The 19,853-nt window shown below is 45.0% G+C and overlaps 2 protein-coding genes across 5 annotated transcripts in view; one reads left to right on the forward strand and one right to left on the reverse strand.

The window, feature by feature from the left end:
* LOC107198753 (guanylyl cyclase-activating protein 1-like) overlaps positions 1-3,297 on the reverse strand; it is a 12,601-nt gene extending 9,304 nt beyond the window's left edge. The window contains exon 1 of the mRNA XM_015615954.3: positions 2,496-3,297. Coding sequence (XP_015471440.1) covers positions 2,496-2,693 — 198 coding nt within the window. The 5' untranslated portion in view covers positions 2,694-3,297. The remainder of the gene's footprint in view (positions 1-2,495) is intronic.
* Positions 3,298-6,280: 2,983 nt separating this feature from the next.
* GOLGB1 (golgin B1) overlaps positions 6,281-19,853 on the forward strand; it is a 41,393-nt gene continuing 27,820 nt past the window's right edge. Inside the window, exons 1-7 of one of the 4 annotated variants that reach the window (XM_015615960.2) lie at positions 6,281-6,490; positions 9,445-9,577; positions 11,920-12,016; positions 12,633-12,785; positions 14,560-14,712; positions 18,360-18,518; positions 19,459-19,581. In XM_015615960.2, the coding sequence (XP_015471446.1) occupies positions 11,927-12,016; positions 12,633-12,785; positions 14,560-14,712; positions 18,360-18,518; positions 19,459-19,581 (678 nt within the window). In that variant the 5' untranslated portion in view covers positions 6,281-6,490; positions 9,445-9,577; positions 11,920-11,926. The remainder of the gene's footprint in view (positions 6,491-9,444; positions 9,578-11,919; positions 12,017-12,632; positions 12,786-14,559; positions 14,713-18,359; positions 18,519-19,458; positions 19,582-19,853) is intronic. The other 3 variants (XM_033511518.1, XM_015615962.3, XM_015615961.3) reach the window with 3 other exon arrangements.

Here is a 19,853-nt window from a genome sequence, read left to right on the forward strand (position 1 = left end):
AACAGCTGGGGAAAAGGCTGTGACAGAGCCAGGCACCCCGGGGTCTACACCTCCACTCAGCACTTCTACAACTGGATCCTGCTCCAGACGGGCCTGAGCCCAGCAGAAAGAGCCGGTCCAGCACCGGAGCCAGTTGTCACCTTGGCCCCTGAGCAGAGTCTGGAACCAGAGGAAGCAGAGGAAGCAGAGGAACCAGAGGAACACATCCGCTTGACCCCCGAGTACAGCCAGCGACCAGTGGTGACATCCTCGGGCACATCACTGCCCGTGGTGTTCCCACACCAGATCCTGGTGCAATTCTGGAATCTGCTGCAGGAGTTCCTGCAGTTTCTGAAGGACAAAGAAGCTTGAGCAGCAACAGGATGAGCAGGACCCAGGGCTACAGTGGACCACAGCATTTCCTGCCAGGCCAAAGGTAGCCTTGGGCCAGAGGCTTCTCTGTCCTGCCCACGCTGCTCTGCTGCGGCCACACCGATGCTGACGTGACTGAAGCGTTGAAGTAAAGTTTCTGTGTTCATTATTAACCGTGTTTTCAGCCCTGCTCAGTGCACCCACAAGCTCAGAGAGTCCCTGCTCTGTCTGTCCATCTGCTGTGCTGTTCACATTCATTCTTCAGCCCAGAGAGGGCTCCATGGAAATCTCAGTGCCCCTTCCAGTGCCTGAAGCAGGTTATAATAATGGGGGGAAGTGGCTTTTTGCATGGGCAGGTTGCACAGGACAAGGAGGAATGGTTTCAATCTAGAGGAGGGGAGATTTGGATGAGGTGTTGAGAAGGAGGTTTTACTCAGGGGGTGATGAGGTCCTGGCCCCTGAAGTGTCCAAGGCCAGGTTGGATGGAGCTTGGAGGAACCTGACATAGCGGAAGGTGTCCCTGCCCATGGGAGGTGGTGGAATGAGATGGCCCTTAAGGTCCCTTCCAACCCAAACCATTCTACAATTCTACAATTGCAATTTATAAAAGAAGAACATTGAAAATTTATCCTATTTGTCATCATCTAAGTTCTCAAAATCTGAAGGTCCAGAAGGCAGACAATTCCATCCATCATGTCTGTATTATGACAGGGTGGATTTTCCTCTGTTCCTTGTTCCTTGCCCTTGTTCATAAAAAGCGATTAAGTGACTAGCTGTTAGCAGACTAAGATTAACTGATGTAGATCCATTTCCACTAGTTGCCACACTCTTACTTCGTTCCTCTTGTGATCACTGTCACTTTTTTTGGATGATAGCTTTTAATCTTTTCTGACCAAGTTTGAATTTGAGAATCTTCTTGTAACATTGTTTACTGGATAACATAGGGCTCACAGGAAAAATCTGGAATGCTCAACATCCTTGAATAAACTTTAAAGTCCTTAAACATCCCAAGAAGCGAGAAAGGTAAAATGAAAGAAAGACTTGTGCAAAAGCTGTTAAGGTTTTGCTTTCACTTATGAAACTGCTTCTCATCACTCTTACTCTCCTAGTCACAGAGGACTTTGGGATGAGAGAAGATGTTCTTTGAGGTCTGCAGTCATTTCCAGTCATCTACCACAAGACCTCAGCTACCCTAAGGGGGCCTGCCTGCTCCTCTCTTTAAGAATTTTGTAATATTCCTAAGCATTCCTTAGCTCCTTATACTGTATCACATGTCCAAAATAACATTCTTTGTTGGTCCCTTAGCTTTCATTCTTCAAGACTAACTCTGTGATTTTCCGCCTGGTTCTCATGGCTCTGTGACTGGATCCTCCTTGACTCCATTCCAGAGCCTTGGAGCAGAGAGTATATCTGAATTTTCCCAGGATGCTATAAACCCAGTTTTCTTTGTCATTAAGAATACAGGCTTTCAAGCATAGGCTGAAATACATATGGATAAAAAGCAGGCAAGAGTGAGGGTCATTGCATGCTTAAAGGAATTATGTGGGCTCCTGTTTTCTACCAGCAGTCACTCGTCACAATGAGGAACAATACACACCCCCTCACTCTCATGCTGCACCTTCCAGCACTGAGGAGAGCCACAGACATTGTCTGTGCATGTAGTGTTAATTTCAGCTGCCAAATACCTGGAAATTACTCCTCTGTGAATACTATAATGATTTCTATTGTGTCTGATTCCTGTGGTCTCCACAATCTCATACAGCTATGTTTTTGAATAATAAGAACATGTAAGAAGAATAGTGAAATTAGCATTTTGCTAGTTAAACAAGGCCATGTCAAATAATAGGCAATAAGGAATTTTCAAAATTCAAAGATGAACTTGCATGAGGTAGTTAGATAATCAGGAGTACTGTTTATGTCATCTATGATATTACCTGTACACATTAATTTGCTCCTTACATTTAGGTACTTTACATCAGCATCCCTTGGCATCTTTCCACACCAACGTTTGCAAGAGAAAAATGTTTCCAAGAGAATATTTATGTTCTTTATGTTTGCAAGAGAAAGACAAAGACTCTGAAACTGCAGGAGTTGGATCACTTCTAAGCAGCACGAGACAGTTAATTCCTTGCCAGAGAACTCACCTTGTTCATATCAAACGTGCGGAACATCTGCTCAATGTACTTATTGGCCTCTGGATCCAGCCCTCGAAGCCCAAAGAACTGCTTAAATTCATGCTCTGTCAGCTGTCCAGAAGGACACTCTGTCATGAATTTCTTGTACCAGTGGTGGATCTCGACAGCCTGTAGATCATCCACTGTGGAGCTGCTGTTGTTTCCCATATGTACCTGTGGTCAGAAGGATGATGATACAGGAATGATCCTCTTTCTCCTGTGGCTCTCAGAGCACTGCCTGTTCGCTCCTGTCCATGCTCAACACTAATGTCAGTTACGTGAGGGATCTAACTTTCCACAAACCAATTATAAATGTTAATCTTCTTGGAGGCTGATCCACAAACCAGAAACCTTCAATGATACAAACAGTCTTCTTAGAATGGAAAGGAGATGCAAGATAATCTAGCAAATCACTTCTATTTTAGAAGCTAAAGCAGAAAGGGTGAGAAGGTTAATCAGACACTGGCATTGGGAGCTATACTGGTTTGGTAGACTACTCTATTTTTAACCTTGATATAATTATACATGAAGATAAGAGGAAATGCCCACAAGATGTGGGCTGTGAGGTTAAGTAAAGATCTGATCCTCTAAGTGGATTTGAGAGTCTGTTTTCTCAAATAGACATGTTGAGTAACGGAGTGTGTAGGGCCAGTAACTGTTACAGAAGTGGCCCAGTACAAGAGTGAGGTTATGTGGGAAAAAGCTCACTTCAATGCACACAAAGGAACACAGAGGAACAAGGCTGGGGGGAGGGGGAGACCCAAATGTTCCCCTAGTTTGGCAAATCCAAGAACCACCATTGAAGTGCAGGCAACCCATGAAAGGCTCAACTGTACAGAGGGGAAGGGGCAAAGAGAGACAAGCACAGGCTGGGGAACACAAATCACCGAGTAAGAGAAATAAAGGCCCTCTCCCAGCTCTTTCTAAATACGTCTCAGGGGAGCTATCAGTCCCATGGGCCTAGAGGTGGCACCCATGATGAGTGAGTGGGAGAGGTTGTGGAGCACCCTACAAACTGAGTACTGACTAGGGGCACAGAAAATGCTGGGAGGTCCAGGGCAAGAGCATTTGGGGACAAAACTCACAACAGGATGTTTAGGGGAGGAACAGAAGGTGTGGAAAGGGATGGGTCTAGGTAGTTTGGGAATGAACAAACATAAGAAAATGGAGGCAAGGGAAATAGAAGGGGCTGGTTGCATGTAGAATGGTGCTAATCAGTATGAATGTCTATCTGTGTCTTCTGCCTGGTAATCACAGTCTTTCTTGTTTTCTAACACTTCTACCTCTTTTTTTTGTCCAGCTCCACAATGCTGTGCTCTGGGCATATGTATGCATGCGGATTTAAGTGCCCACAATGGGACTGAGCGAGACCATGTCAGTCTATGATCACTAGTAAATATCAAGCCTGATTAGCCAGCAAACAGGCCAAGTAGTTTGTGAAACAGATGTGTGTATGTCTGTATTAGTGAGACCACTGGAGTAGCTGACTATTAGACTGAAGGTGGAGGGTTGAGGGTCTGTGTTTCTCTGTGCAGGAGACAGCTGCATCCTGAGCACCTCGTCACATGTACTGGAGTGTACACAGTGTACACGTCTGTTTGTAGGTTGCTGTGTACAATGGAATCTGTACCAGTGGTGGGGTTGTGCACCTCAGAGGGTCTGGCATGTCCAAGGCATCGAGAGGCAGCTGCTGGGTAGGCTGAATGTCTAAGTGCACACACTCTGTGTGCTTCCCACTGATGGACCTTCACAGAATCACATAATGGTTTTGGCTGCAAGAGTCCTTAAAGATCATCTACTTACACCTCTCTCCGTGGGCAGAAACACCTTCCCCTAAAGCAGGTAACTAGAGTCTAGGCTCCTTTGCCGGCTATGCTCCCTTTGATGGAGCCCAGGCTACAATCAACTGTCAGTGCACATTGCTGGCCCATACTCAGTTTTTCATTCCCCAAGACCCCCAAGTCCTTCTCCAAAGGACTGCTCTGGATTCACTTGCCACCCAGCCTGTACCCATGCACTTGGCCTTGTTGAACTTCATGAGGTTGGAATGGGCTGTTCTCTCTAGCCTGTCCAGATCCTTCGGGATGCCCTATCCCTTCCATACAGAGTATCAGTCACATCACTTTACATCCACATTTAAAGCCAAAATTTATTTTTAGTATAATAGAAAATTTAACAGTCTGATTTGAGAGTAATAATAAATCTACATCTAATAACAGAAAAGCAAAAAAAAAAAAAAATAATGATGTAGTCAAGTACTTATATACAAGAAAAAAGCTGCACTAGTAGCAATAATACAATTAAAGCTGCAACATATGCACTTTGTTTCTGTGCTTTCCCTGGTGTTACACTGACCTGCCTGCTGCTCTTCTGGATACTAAGATCTGTGGTTCACTCAGATGTTTGCAGAGGAGGAGGGGAGAGTCGTGGGAAGTTGTCAGCATGAGTCCTTCACTGGGAAGAATGTGATATTCTTGTGCATAGTTTCCTCATCCTCTTTTTTTAATTTTTTTTTCTTTCTTCTCTTTCCTTCCACTTAGTCACATAGGTATGTGTTAAGAGTTGTAAATATCTCATTCTACCAAGAATAACTGTTTGCTATTACTACCAATACAAGCCCATGGCTGTACCACGCAAAGATAGATAAGTAAAATAAATTAACCACAGATACCTGGAGAAATTGCTCTCACATCTAAAGTGAACAAAGGGAAGAGAACAGAGTGAACAAAGCTGCGGGCAGGGTATGAAAAATGCAGAGCACGCTTGGCAAGCCTTGGTTCTGAGGCCCTGTGAACAGGGACAGAGCCTGTGGCCATACCGGGGCAGCGCTCCTGGTGCCACCAGAAATAGGAATACAGCGCACCTGAGTGCACAGTGAGGGTGGCCAGCAGGCAAGGAAACTGTGCTGCTCAGGCTTCCTGAAATCCTCCCCTACATCTGGCTGGGGGCAATCTCTGGAACCAGACCAGGAAGTGAACGGATGAAAGGTTCTGAAAAGGAAAAGGAAAAACTGGACAGGGGCTGGCAGTGTGCACATCCCCAGCAGCATGGGCAGCAGCTGAGGGGAAGAACTCTGTCCCTCTGCCCCATTCGGGTGACACCCCACTTGCAGAGCTTTCTCCAGTCCTGGGACCCTCAGAACAAGACAGATTTGGAGCTGCTGAGGCTGTCCAGAGGAGGCCACAGAGCTGCTCCAAGGGCTGGAGACAGGTTGGAGAGCTGAGGGTGTTCAGCATGGAGGAGAAGGCGGCTCTGGAGAGACCTTATTGCAGCCTATCAGCGTGCAGACGGAGCTTCGAAGAAAGACAGAAAAGTATTCTTATGCCAAGAGCAGTAGTGCCAGAGCAAGGGACAACAGTCGCCACGTGCACGAGCGCAACCTCAGCTGGACATATCCGGAAGCTCTCAAGGCCGGGTTGAACGGGGTTTCGAGCAACCCGTACCTATGGCAGGGGGGTGGGACTGGATCATCCTTAAAGGGCCGCTCAGACCAAACCACTGGCCGCCAGTTCGAGCGCTGCCCGGCAGTGAGAAAGCGGGACCCATGCCTCCCCACCGCCTGCCCCTCACGGCCCCACGGCCCCGCCTCCCGCCTCCCACTGTCCAATCCGAGCCTCCGCTTCACCAGCAGCACCGCCCTGGCCCGAAACGCCGCAACTGATTGGTCGCTGCGTTGTTATTGGGCGGGAGCCCAACACGTCCTCGGGATTGGTCACTTTGTGCCATGTTGCAGGACAACCATGGCGCCGAGGCAGCTGCTCTGTCGCGATTGCCTGGTCCTCACGTCTATCTTTCAGCCACCGCAGCTGATTGGTTCTTCTCCGCCGGAGGGCGGGCCTCGGCCGGAGGCGGAAGTGGCGGCGGCGCGTTCCGGTGCTGAGGTGGCGCGGTGGGAGCGGTTCGGCGGGGGTTCCTCCGCAGGTTAGAGTCGCCCCTCGGTATTGATCCCCCGCATCGTGCTGCAGGTCAGTGCCTTCCCTGTCGTCGGTACTGTCCGCCCGCCCTGTGCGGACCGCGGACTCTGCCGCTCGGTGGCGGTCGCCGGCCGGGCTCCTTTCGTGGCCATGCGGGGCCAGATCGGGTTCGCAGCTCCCTGGGGCCCGGGCCGTAAGGGGCAGTGGGCCGGGGTGGGCCCACTTCTCGCTCCAGGCTCTGCGGCCCGACCCAGGTGCCCCCGGGTACCGGGAGCGCAGCCGGGCGCGAGAATTCCGCGCTCTGCGGAGCCCGCCGGAGCCGTGCGGTCCGGTAAACCGGCGGGGCTGGCGGGGCCCGCCGGAGCCGTGCGGTCCGGTAAACCGGCGGGGCTGGCGGGGCTGCCCGCCATCCCCCTGGCAGCAGCAGCCGCCGCTCCCGGAACCCAGCACGGCGCTCCCCGTCCCTCCTGCTTTCTCTTGGAACCCCTCTGCACAGCGTTAGAAGTTTGGCCCAGGGCTTGTGTATAGCAGCAGTGCTTTTAATGCGTGTTTGATTTTTAACGACGGGAAATGCAAGGAATTAATTTATGTATAATAAACTTATAGTAGAATAAATTAGGGGAAAAACATTGTCAAGTCTTTCTTTGCTATGGCTGATACCTAGGGATAGAAATGCCCTGCTTGCTGCGGACTGTGCAGACTAGCAATGGGCTTAGACTGGGTCAGGGATGTGTATTTCAGAGGAAAGTGGCCTCTTTCAGATCGTTGCTGGCAATTCCAGTGTTCAAAGTAAAGTCTGCCCAGAAAAAGCTGATTAGTCACAGGAATGCTGAGCAAAGGTACAGGATATAGAGGATCCTGGCTTACATCCTAAGCACAGCAAGGGTCCTTGCGTTCTGCTCTTCGTGACAGAGGTGGGAATCCATATGCCAGTGTGAGCCTGGGAGAGCACCAGCCTTGTCTCTGAGAGCACTGTTTGCTTTATTGGGGTGAGGCAGTGGAACACAGCTGTCCTTTTGTGTTTGTGGGGAAACTGGTTGGCATTGTATAACACCAGGATATTCCTGTCTCGAGGCCTTAAGGCTAATGCACAGGACAGCCACCACCCTCTGTGCAGGCTGTTGACTTTGGGGCAGAATTTAAAGCCATGTTATGCTTGTTCCTGGATTTGTTCTCAGGGAGGGTTCAATGAAAGCAGAGCCAGGCTCTTTACAGTGGTGTCTGGTGAAACGATGAGAGGTTGTGAGCAGGAACTGTGAGACACAGCCGATTACCTTGATCATCAGGCAATACTTCCTCACTCTGTGGCTTACTGAGCACTGGCACAGGTTGTCCAGGCAGGTTGTGAAGCCTCTGTCCTTGGAGATATGCAGATATGCCTGTACAGCTTCTGTTTGAGCAGGGAGCTTAGACCAGATGTCCTCCTAACTTTAGCCAGTCTGGTTCTTTGATAAGATTCTCCTCAAGCCTTTTACTTCTTGTTCTTCACCAAATTTTCTCCAACAGTTTTCCACCTCTTGTTCTGGAGAGCCCAGAACTGGACTCATTACTCCAGACGTGGCCTCACCAGTGCTCAATAGAGAGGAAGGATCACCTTCCTCCTGACAACACTGCTAATGCAGCCCGGGATTGCTGACATTGATGACTTAGGTCAGTTGTCCACTGCAATCCCCTGCCTCTCTCTGCAGTGCTGTGTTCCAGGGATGTGTTCTGAAGGATGCTATCCAGAGCAGAGGCCCACCTAGGCCCGTGTTTTCCCTGCTTCCTCTACACAGACAGCAAACCTGTTGCTGTTTATGGAATTGCAGAATCGTTTTTTGTTCCCCGTTCACATCCCTTGCCATATTTGGCTGACCTGAGAATATAAATTAAAAATGAATTCAAAAACATGAATCTTTTTAGGTTACTAAAGTCCACATCCATGTAAATAGCTGCAGACAGTTCCTCTGTTTGCATTTTTAAGGAGGCTGACTGTGAGCCAAACCCAACAAGGCTTATTAGCTTGAGTGCAGTGTCAGATTAATGTGGCCAATCTGGACAAAGGCCAGGGAATATTTTCTCAATCCAGGTATGTATGCTTGAAATTGTAATGCCTGTAGCAATGCAGATATGTGCTGAAGCCCATGCAGATGCCTGGATTCTGCTTCTTTTTCGTATTTCTAATACCGCTTTTAATAATCAATCTATTGGTTCTCTCAGTCCCAGCCACATATTTTGAGTTTGGGACTTTGAGAAGCTGTAGCCTAATGCTCAGTTGGAAGATCAGATCCATCCTCTTCAACTATTGGAGACAGTTAGAAAGAGGCATTCTTGTGCTTGGATGGCTGTTTTCTAAAATGCACCAGTGCAAGACAGCAGGTTTGGTTCCTCACTGGGGCATTATGGGAGTGATGGTTTCCAAAACTATAAATACTTTATTATTCTTATAATGGATTCCAGACATTCCAGGTCTCTAAATGAGTATCTCATATTACCACCTTGGTGAGCAGTTGACGTTGTCTGAAGAAATCTCCCTAGCAGGAACTGTAAAGCTGTATTATTCTGGAATTCCATGCCTCAGTCTCACCCAGGGCCAGCTGAGAAGTGAGCAAAGCACTCAGAGTGAAACACTTGTTTCACTGACTTTTGTGTTGTTGCAGAATATGAACAATCCTGGCATTCTGACTGTGCATCTGGAGGAGTTGCATACCCTTGAGCTCTTTGCAGGAACTTGTCTGAGGCTTGGCCCCTTGCTGCATGCCTTTTTGGTACACTAAGTGCTGCTTGAGTATTTGATTCCATTGGCTGAATCAAATTGGCCATGCAGTGAGAGAAACCAAGGCATGTTTGCAAATCCATGTTCCCAAACAGAGCAGACTTGTCACTTCTCATGCTTATTGTAAAAGACTGTCTAACAGTCCTGGAGTGTATTATGTAGGATGAAGGATGGGCTTATTTCTTTATTGTTGGATAATTTATTTCCTCCTCCTTTTTTTGTTCTTTTTCACTTCTCTCTCCATCAAAAGTCTTATTTCATGCAATCCATCAGTACTCAAGAGATTAAAAGGAATGGCAAGAAAGACCTGTGTGTGACTGCCCTAGCTTGGAAACCTTACAACTGAATCAGCAGACCCATGAGCTCCTTGGAGCACAAAGCAGGTCGGTATTCACATGTTTTTTCTGTTATTGATGCTTTAATGTGCATTGTCATGTTTTCTACTTCTGCAAAATCAGGTGACTGCTACAGAAAAGTAATGCATTGCTCCTGTCCACTGTCAATATTTTCACACATTTAAGTGGCAATCTACAACCAAAGATTTGCTTAATAAGAAAAAAGAGGTCAGGTGTGGACCTGATTTCTCTGAGCCTGAGAGAATTACAGCCTGTCAGTGGCTGATCTGTTCCCAAGGGAAAAGTCTCTTGAGAGCTCTCTCACTCAAGATCTATCTCTGTAAACAGTTTCACTTTCTCAAAACAGTTCTGTACAACTGTAGATAGTGTGTTTTTCTCTTTTCCCACCACTGGGACAAGAGGTGCTGTTATCTTTACTGATCATGTTAAACCTGTAGCGTAAGACCCTATAAAAGCTGAAAAGGTTGGGGAATAAAGGCCTTTTCCTAGCAACTCGTTCTGGTGTGTGCTGTGAATGAATCCACGCTTCTACATCGTGTCCAACAGTGACAGTCAGGAACGAGTGGATCTGTGTAGCCAGCTTCAGGAGCCTGCTTCTAGGGAGGCAGAGACATCTTATCATATTAAAAGATTGCATTTGATGGAGATAATTTTAATAATGTAAACACAACTAACGTGAGTTTGCCTAGTTTCAGCTTGCAATACTGCAGCTTCTTTTTGCCACTTACAGGCATGAATAGTTGTGTGGCCTTTGTGTTCAGAGATGTCAAATGTCACATGTGACCTCTTTTTATAGAACACTAGAATGAAGATTCTGTGATTCTTAAGGGGCTTTTGGGAGTTCAGTTGGTCAAATTCTTCGCTCTTAGCATGTCTAAATAAAAAATCAGATCAGTTTACTATGAGCCTAATACAGTACTTTACCCTCTTTACCATCATTCTTTGTGCATTTTTTTCTCTGATTGAAATTGCTTATGCTTCAACTTGTGTCCTCTGCCTCTTGTGCATTTGATGTGGATCTTGTAAGAGGTGTGTGACTCCAGCTACATTGTGTGTGGTTGTAGGGAGGACAGCAGTTGCATCCCACTCCTCACCTGCTGTTCTCAGGGCTGAGCAAGCCCAGCATTCTTACACTCTCCATATGCCTTGTAAATGCAAACCCCAGTCATCCTGGGGGCTCTCTGCTATACTTGATTCACTATTTTGAAAGTGGGCACTCTACTTCAAATGTAGTCTTATAGGTGTGAATAGAGAGGGATAACTGCTTTCCTCAACCTGCTACCTGCAGTCCTACCAGTACAGCTCAGTGTACACCTGACCTTTACTGTGAGTGCACTGGTGACTTGTGCCAAGCTTGGCCACCAGCGCTTGGAGCTTGTCTTCTGCCACACAGTTGTACAGCCGGTTGCTCCTCAGCTTGTACCACTCATGCTTTTCCCCTTCCAGGCATAGGCTTCTGCCTTTCCTGAACTTCATGATGTTTCTATCCATCTGTTTCTCCAGCCTGTTTTTATCCTCCTGTTCGGCATCTCTGTACTTTGGCTTATCAAAGGCTCATTTGAATTTGGTGAATTTAGTGAGGTGGAATGCATCCCATCGTCTCAGTTAATAATGGAGAATTTAATTTTCTGCTCTCCCCAAAATTACAAGTTTTATTTTGCTAGCTGGTACAGCTGCGTGTTTTTAGGTTCTTCATTTCCACTTACTGGATTAGTTTGGCTCCTGAATTTCAAGGAAAGGAAAGAAGGTATGCTAAGCAGCAGCCAGGAAATATAGGTCCTCTCCAGACTACTGCTTTATGCTGAGGTCCTGTCCTGGATGTGACATACAGAGGTCTCATGATCTCTTCAATGTGACATGCTTGTATCTGTTTAGCAAACATCAAGGCTCAGTCCATTATTTCCACTACTTATTAGCAGAAATATGATTTTATGTTACAGGCTATGTTTGGCCCTTAGAGAAATTACTTCATTTAACAATCACCCTTCTTTTCAGTAAACTGAACAGATCATGGTTCTGTTATGTCATTGTTAGTGACATTACAAGAACGAACTGTGAGGATCATTTAGCATCTGCTATAAAAATATATTTTTTCAATCATACATGTAAAGCAGTGAAGGAATCTTCAAGTGTCTTGACACCAGTATGTCCTCTGCTTTAATGTTCAGAGGGTCCGGCTGCTCTTGTTAACGTGACCATTTCTTTTTTTCCTGAGGTTTTACTTTGGCTTTTCTCTCTTGGCAAAGGAGACAAATTTCCTACAAGCCTGGTCACCAGCTGCTGTAACATTAGAGATCAGCATAAGGGAGCTTATTCTTCATAGCAGTTTTGACTCTGGAACTTTATTCTGACCCTTGGTTTTGTTTTAGGCTCAAGATGCTGAGCCGTTTGTCAGGTTTAGCAGCTACTGTTTTACAAGAGCGGTCTGGGGAGGATGGAGACGCAGTTACTGAACCATCTATTGCTGTAAGTACAGTGTTATCTAAAGACTTTCAGATCTTATTGACAATTAGTTTGGGGAGCATGTTTTATTAGACTGCAGTGACAGCTGTCTCCTGCTTCATCCTTGTTGAGCACTAGACTGAGTTGTCATTCTACTCTGCTTTTCTTCAACTCCTCACCTCTTAAGTCAGCATTTCTGTTGTGTAGACCATAATCTTCTCAGTTTTCACATCTGAAGGTGATCCTAGGAAAAAAACTAGAATTAGGATGAAGAAAGACTTTTAAGAGTACTAGTGATTGTGTGTAGCAGAAGGGGAAGCTCTGCATGTTTAGGTGACAGTGGGAGGCTTCACCTCTGTGCTGCCCTTCAGTATTGAGACAGTGGATAGTGTGTGACGGTGCCTCTCATTTCAGATTTGTTCATGTGGTGTTCAGCGAGTTGCTCTTTGTGTGTTGGCTTACAAGTTCTCTGAGCTTTCCTCATGGTTCATCTTAACTGTGTATTTCTACAGGCTCCATGAAATGCCTGCAGGGAGCAGAGTGCAGCATTGAGGACTGGAGCTGAAGATACCATGTGGATGCTCTGCTGCAGTCTGTTTATAATTTTTTTTCCTTCAGAACACTCATTTTGTTGTTTCAGGTAGGAGCTGTGCAGTCAGAAGCAGAAAGCATGGAGGAGGCACCTGAAGAGCTGTTGGAGCGCCTAGCTCAAACAGAAAAGCTAGTTGTTCAGCTGAAGGATTTGATTCGAGAAAAGGATGCCCTGCTCCAGGAAAAAGAAACTGTATTCAAGGTACCATTTCTTTCCCTGGGGATCAAGAATAAAATTCTGCTTCAGTTTTCAGTGCAAACCAGTCTCTTTTTTTGAACGTGAGATACCTGCATGATGAATGGCATCAGTTCCAGAGAATTATTGGAATTTGAAGAATGGACCCTAGCCCAAGAGATGTAGGCTGTCTTCTGTTAGTTTGATTGGGTTAATTTAGTCTAGAGTAGATAATCCAAGCTGCACAGCGTTTTGACTCAGAGCTCTTTGAGGCCCATGCAGATTCCCTGTGTCTCTAATAAGTACTAATACCTTGTGTGAAGTTGTTCTTTCCCCCCTTCAGAGTGTTTGACACCAAGTGTCCTCAGCTTGGACAGGAGCGCTCTGTGCTGGGTTAGGAACTGGCTGGACGGCCGGGCCCAGAGCGGGGTGGTGAACGGTGCTGCCTCCAGCTGGGGGCCAGTCACCAGTGGTGTCCCTCAGCAGTCTGTGCTGGGGCCAGTCCTGTTCAATATTTTTATTGATGCCATGGATGAGGGCATCGAGTCCTTTATTAGTAAATTTGCTGATGACACTAAGCTGGGAGCGTGTGCTGATCTTTGAAAGGTAGGAGGGCTCTGCAGAGAGACCTGGAATGTTTAGATGAATGGGCAAAGTCCAGTGGGATGAAATTTAATAAGTCCAAGTGCTGAGTCCTGCATTTTGGTCAGAATAACCCCCTGCAGCACTACAGGCTGGGGATGGTGTGGCTGGACAGTGCCAGGCAGAAAGGGACCTGGGGGTGCTGGTCGACAGCCGGCTGAACATCAACCAGCAGAGTACCCTGGTGGCCAAGAAGGCCAAGGGCATCCTGGCCTGTATCAAGAATAGTGTGGCCAGCAGGAGCAGGGAGGTCATTCTCCCCCTGTACTCAGCACTGGTGAGGCCACACCTCGAGTGCTGTGTCCAGTTCTGGGCCCCTCAGTTCAGGAAGGATGTTGAGACTCTTGAGCGTGTCCAGAGGAGGGCAACGAGGCTGGTGAGGGGCTGAGAACACAAGCCTTATGAAGAATGGCTGAGGGAGCTGGGGTTGTTCAGCCTGGAGAAAAGGAGACTCAGAGGTGACCTTATCACTCTCAGTGGGGGTCTGTCTCATTCACCAGAGAGCAACTGATAGAACGAGAAGACACAGTCTCAAGTTGCACCAAGGGAAATTTAGGTTGGATGTTAGGAAAAGGTTCTTCACGGAAAGAGTAATAAAATACTGGAATGATCTGCCTGGGGAAGTGGTGGAGTCACCATCCCTGGATGTGTTTAAAAAAAGACTGGGTATGGCACTCAGTGCCATATTTCAGTTGAGGTATTAGAGCATCGGTTGGACTCAATCTTGAAGGTCTCTTCCAACCCGGTGATTCTGTGAGTAGCTTGTGCTGCACTCATCCACTAGTCCAGTGGTTTTATGACACATTCCCAACACGCTGCCTACCATGAGGTATGGTGGGAGTGCAGTTACTTGAGATAGTTCTGAGGGACTGCATATAGCAGAGGAAGTCAAACTGAGTTTGTATTCACTGCTGGGTGAAGTCCCTGAGTGCTCTGTCCCTTGAAAGGAAGCGCTGGGGTAGAAGCTACAATTTTAGCATGTGTAGTGTTTCAGAACAAATTTGTTTTGCAGATGTGTTTTAAATAGTGCGGTTGCTGGGGAGGCAGGGGTAAACAGAATATGGTAGACTGGCAAGCTGTGTAGCTTTTTCAGAGTGGTGCTTCTTGGGTAACAGCACTGGAATCTGAGGTGCAGTCAGTTTGTGTCCTTCTCTTACAGAAGGAGCGAGAGGCCGCGGATGCGAAGCTGATGAAACTTAAACTTCAAGCCAAAGCCAAGCTGGCTTCTCTGAACAAACGCATTGAGGAGCTGACAGAAAAAGGATCACCACTGCCTATACAGCCCTTAGCAGAAGAGCTGGAGTATCCCAAGGTTGGGCAAACAGGGCTGTTTAAAAGATGTAGCTTGTACTGATAACCTGATCCTGCCTGATGTTTCAGGTCACAGTGACCTAGCAGGGCCTATTTGCCTTACTGGCAGAATATTCATACTTCTGGCAAGGATGTCTATGCCTGTGCTGTAGCAAGCCTGTCTGTCCAGCCTCCTTGTGCTGCAGATGCCCTTGGAGTGCTCAACTTGATCTCCTCAAGGGCATGGGCTAGTTTCCCTTTGCAAAACTTCGGTAATCCATTGTAGCCAAACTCTTTCCTGCAGAAACTGTGTGTCTACCTGAGCTATGAGTTTCAAAATGTTATCTGTCATGTCAGTACAGTAAAGGTTGGCTGGAGTACAAGAACAAAGAGGTAAGGTAATTGAAACTGGAAGGCAGTTACTTAAATATAAAAAAAATAAATATATATTTTTTCCAGTCATGTAGCTTCTTGAGCCATCATAACGTTTTAGGGTTGAGAAACCATAATTGTGTAATGCTAGGTAAAAACTGAGGGAAAGTATCCTCCACGAAGACATTAAAGAGGCTGTTAGCTGCTAACTGGAAGCTCAGATTGGAGCTGGTAATTTTTAAAAACTTGACTATGTGATCAGCAGAACAATGTTTTCTTTAAAAAGTTGGCATTATTATGGAAAAGAAATGGGATGGAAATCCAGAATGGTTTCCAGATATTAGATGATGTTCATTAAACCAGAGAACATAAAGGTTATTTCAGACATTGAAAAAAATACTAAAATATTATAGGAAACAATAAAAGGTGCTTGTGAGAGCTGTCAGATGAGAGGCGACTACTAATGATGTGAAGATCAGTTCTATGACTTGTGCTAACTATTTTTGATTGAGCATCATAAAATCATAGAAATGTGCTTCTGTAATTCCCAATGCCAACTTGAGAATCTTCCTTAGTGCAAAGCACCATCTGGTTTCATACATGAAGAATTGGATGATCTCAAGGACTGACATAATAGAAGAATAAAGCAAAATTTAACCAGTGCACGATCAAGCATTTCTGGTGTCATGACACTGCATACTGCAAGGTCATGAACAGCATTCCCTGTCTGCAGAGGCAGTGGAGACCATGGAGGCTGTTTGGTTGTGTTACTTGACATTGCTGTCCTGGTGCTGAGGCTCTTTTTTAGCTTATCTGTATGCAGCATGTGAGTGTAACATCTGTGTGCTGTTGCATGACTTTGTGTAGACTTGCTGTTGAGGACTGGTGAGTGTCCTTGCTTCAAAATTCAAATTTATCAGTTGAAGAAGGCAAAATGGGAGAAAGCTGCTCAACAGTTAATTGGTGCAGTATAGATTTTAAAAAGAGGCCTTATCTTTTTTACATACCATTTTAGCTGTTCTACTGAGAGTGGCAAGGCCTTGTGAGGAGTGTTGTCATGTTCTGCTCACTTGGAATCAGGAAAGATAAATTCTGAGAGCAGCCAGAGACTTTCTGTTCTCCCATCATGTTAGCAGCTGCTGACTTGGGAGTCACTCAAACAGCTTGGTTATTTAATCAACCAAAGTAATTTCTTTCTACAGTTGTATGAGGAAGGTGAGCATCAAGAAAGTGGGTGAACTGTTAAAGGACAATGCAGGTGAATGGATAAAAGTAAATTAGCCATTAAGAAAAATGGCCTTCTAATTAGAGGAACGTGGGCTTGAGACAGTCTCTGGCGGACATGGTATGGACCACATCCTTATTTGGTTTGGGTTAGAACACAGTTTGAGTGAAATTATCTTAGGGCAATTACCTGCAATATTATGTATTTGACCCAGAAAACACTAACTTTTTCTTGCAAGGTTAGACCTACTGAGAAGATACAGAGTCCTTTATTTACACTTATTTCCCCAAGTAGATGCTGTCTTGAGTGATGGGGGGATTTCCTAGACAGGTACTCTGCCATTTGAAGGTGAAAACTCTAGGCGAGAGTTACGTGTTGTGCTGAAGTATTGAATATTAGCAAAGGGCTGGGTTTTTTTCTTCTCTATGATGTGGGCCCTGTGGGAAGGCTATATTTTAAATATCTAATTAGTACTATTACTTCCTGGGCTTTTAGCAGAGTGCCTTATTTTGAGAGTAGTGGAAGTATCAGCTTAGCTCTTTCTATCAAATTTATTTGTGTACAGAGCAATTGAGGCCCCTCTCAAATTTTGAAGTGGGTGAAGATAAATTATGTTCAGATGTAAGAGCTTATTCATTTTGGAAAAACATAATATTGAAAAGCTTGAGCTCTTTGTGGCTGTGCTGCTGTCCTTAATTGTGGCACTCCGTGTAACGGTCAGTGTAAGAGGCTTTTCCAAATCAGACTGTAAATATCAATCCTGAAAGCTAATTACAAGTAAGCAAACTAATCCACCCATCTTCCCCTCTAGCAACTCCTCTGCCCCAGTCTTATAAGTTATGTATATCCCTGGCTTCTTAGAGCTTCCTGCATTTCTGTTCTTTATCTTTCTGTCCTGTTCTGTTTCTAAATTTAAGTGCAGTTGAAGCTTCCTTGTCTGTCTGTTCTGCCTCCTGCCAATGACCTTCTCTGTAGGTGAAACATCTTTTGAAGAACAGTAGCCTCTTATTATACTGATTTATACGAACTTTTAAAAGCCTTTGTAGTATTTTCAGAATGAGTTTATGGATATAAATACTCTGTAGAATTCCTGCGTTATTGATGGTGTTTGACCCAATACCTGCCACAAATGAAATGGAAGAGATGTGTTTTATATATGTTCAGTACAAAATAGCCAGCACTGAGTGCTTATAGTGGCTGGAGGTGCTGAGGGGAGAATGTGGAGCAGGTTTTGTCTGCTCAGGGGTGGGTGGTGAGGGACCTGTCCTCACCCAGGAGCGAAGCACAGCTGAGAGTTTGGGGAGACAAACTCTCACCCAGGTGGGGAGACACAGAGAAAAGTGCAGATAAAGTGTGCTGGGTTGTCTGACTAGACACAGCCTAAGCATGTTTTATGTGAAATATTGTTTATGTTTCTTGGTCATAAACAGAGGATGTAAGTGCTTCAGAGTGGAGTAGAACTGATAATTATTTGCCTGTTCCCTTTGTTTATATCTAATAAGTTCATTGCTATTAATCCTGTAGTCTAAAGAGATTTCCATGGGCATTTTCTGTCATCTAGCATGTCTACCCGTTTGTCACGTAGAGAATATCCTTCCATAGCTAATTTAAAAATGTTTTTATTTCTGGTATTAGGAGAAGTTTGTGATGTTAAAAAACCTCATAGCAGTCATATAATAAGTAATGTATTTAAAATGTATAATATATAATAAAATACTTATAAGTAATATAAAATGTATTTAAAAATCTAATTTGCCTTAGTTGATATAGTGAGCAGTCATGACTGTTAGCCCTTCCAAGTGCTTTGGCGCTTCCCAGTTAAAGGCATCTTGTGTATATCTACACAGAAATAGAGAAAATAATTACTTAACATAGGATAACTTCATTTAAAGTAACAAAAGAAATGTAAAGTTAAGAAATTAAGCAATGTAGTAAAAATAAGCATCTGATTAGGAGTCAACAGCGAAGTAGCATTTTACTGTATTTTTAAAAATTAATTATTTTTTTAAACCAGTAATACGGATAAATTTACTTTCTTTTATTTCTCTTCTTCCCATTTTTTCCTCTTGCAGTGTCAGAAAAACGAAAATAGAAGTGAAGGGCACAGAGAGGAAGTGGAAATACTGAAAGAGCAGCTCAGGGAACAACAGGAGACTGTTCAGGACCTGAAGAAACAGCTGGCTGTAGCCAAAGTGAATCTGAAAGATGCTGAAATCAAGTATGCAACACAGGTACAGAATTATATTTTTTCTGTTCATCAGTCTGTGTTTCCCACCTCACAGCTTAGACTAGTATGATAGAACAATGCTTACACAGCTGGTCTTCAATTCCCTTACCTCAATTTTTTCAGTTTTGTTCCTCTTCAAATCACCTAGGTCCATAAATTTCACTGCCTTTGGCTCTTCCTCTAAGCACTACGTTAGTCTTTCACAGTCCCCAAATTATCTTCTCCTGACCCCCATTCTTGCCCCCAGGCCAGAACCACCCTTGGTGCAAAAGGTGCCCTGCAGGTAAGGGATGGGATTGGCCCTTGGACAATGGGACCAAGGGCTCTCTGAGGAGGGGGGAATCAGTCCCTGGAAGGGCCTGGGTAGGGTGTCCCTTCCTCTGAGTAAGAATTTGGGTTCTTCCCTGTCTGCCCTTGCTGTTCTGTGATGGACTTTGCTGGGACAGAGTGTTCTTTCTTCTGCCAGGCCTGCCATTGCCTCTCTGTGTTCTGCTGTGGGTGTGCAGGACAGCTGCTTGTCACAGAATGTAACAGCTTTAATTTTACATTGTAGTCATTTGTGGAAAGTTTTTTTAATACTCTAAATTGCAGATTTAGCTTTTGAACTGTGAATTGGGCTGCAATCCTATGCAGTTAAAAGCCCAGAAGTTTTATGAACTGTTAATTATATAGGGATCATGTATTTTATTATTCTGCATATTTGTATATTAAATTCTATGTTTTTTTTCTTTCTGGGACCTGAAATATTATCAGTTGTTATACAAATATTAGTAAGATAAAGACACCAGGTAAAAATACCATTTGACCAAGATGATGTATAGGATTGTCAAGCTGAAAACTCCATCACATGCACAGTATGCTGGTGCAGGTTGAAAGCAAGCCTGTGTGTCTGCCAGGTTCATAACCTTGTTGGCTTGTTTTTATTTTGTGGCTTATGTTTTCAGCTGAGTTCCCTGCAGGAAGTGATTCAGGAGAAGGAAGCTCTCCTGGAGGAGCATGTGCACCAGCATCAAGCTGAATTGCTCAAGATGGTGGTCCAGTCAGATATGGAAGTAGAGATGCAACAGGTATATTTGAGATAATAATCATATCATGGGAGGAGGAAGGAAAAGGACTTTTACCAGAAGACACCCTGAAAGAACAGTTCTCGTTAAAGTAACTCAGAAGGGATAAGAAGAAAGATGCTTTGGTTGTTTGGAGTTTTTTGGAATGCTAGTTGGGACTTTGATTCCTAGCTTCAGTCTGCTGGTTTGCTATCAGTTGAAGAGAAAGAACAGTTGAAAAAAAGTGTTATATTATTGTGCTCCAGTTCCCTATTCATGAAGTAAAGTAAATTCCT

The sequence above is a fragment of the Parus major genome, unplaced genomic scaffold (genome assembly GCF_001522545.3).
Source record: "Parus major isolate Abel unplaced genomic scaffold, Parus_major1.1 Scaffold305, whole genome shotgun sequence".
Classification (NCBI taxonomy): domain Eukaryota; kingdom Metazoa; phylum Chordata; class Aves; order Passeriformes; family Paridae; genus Parus; species Parus major.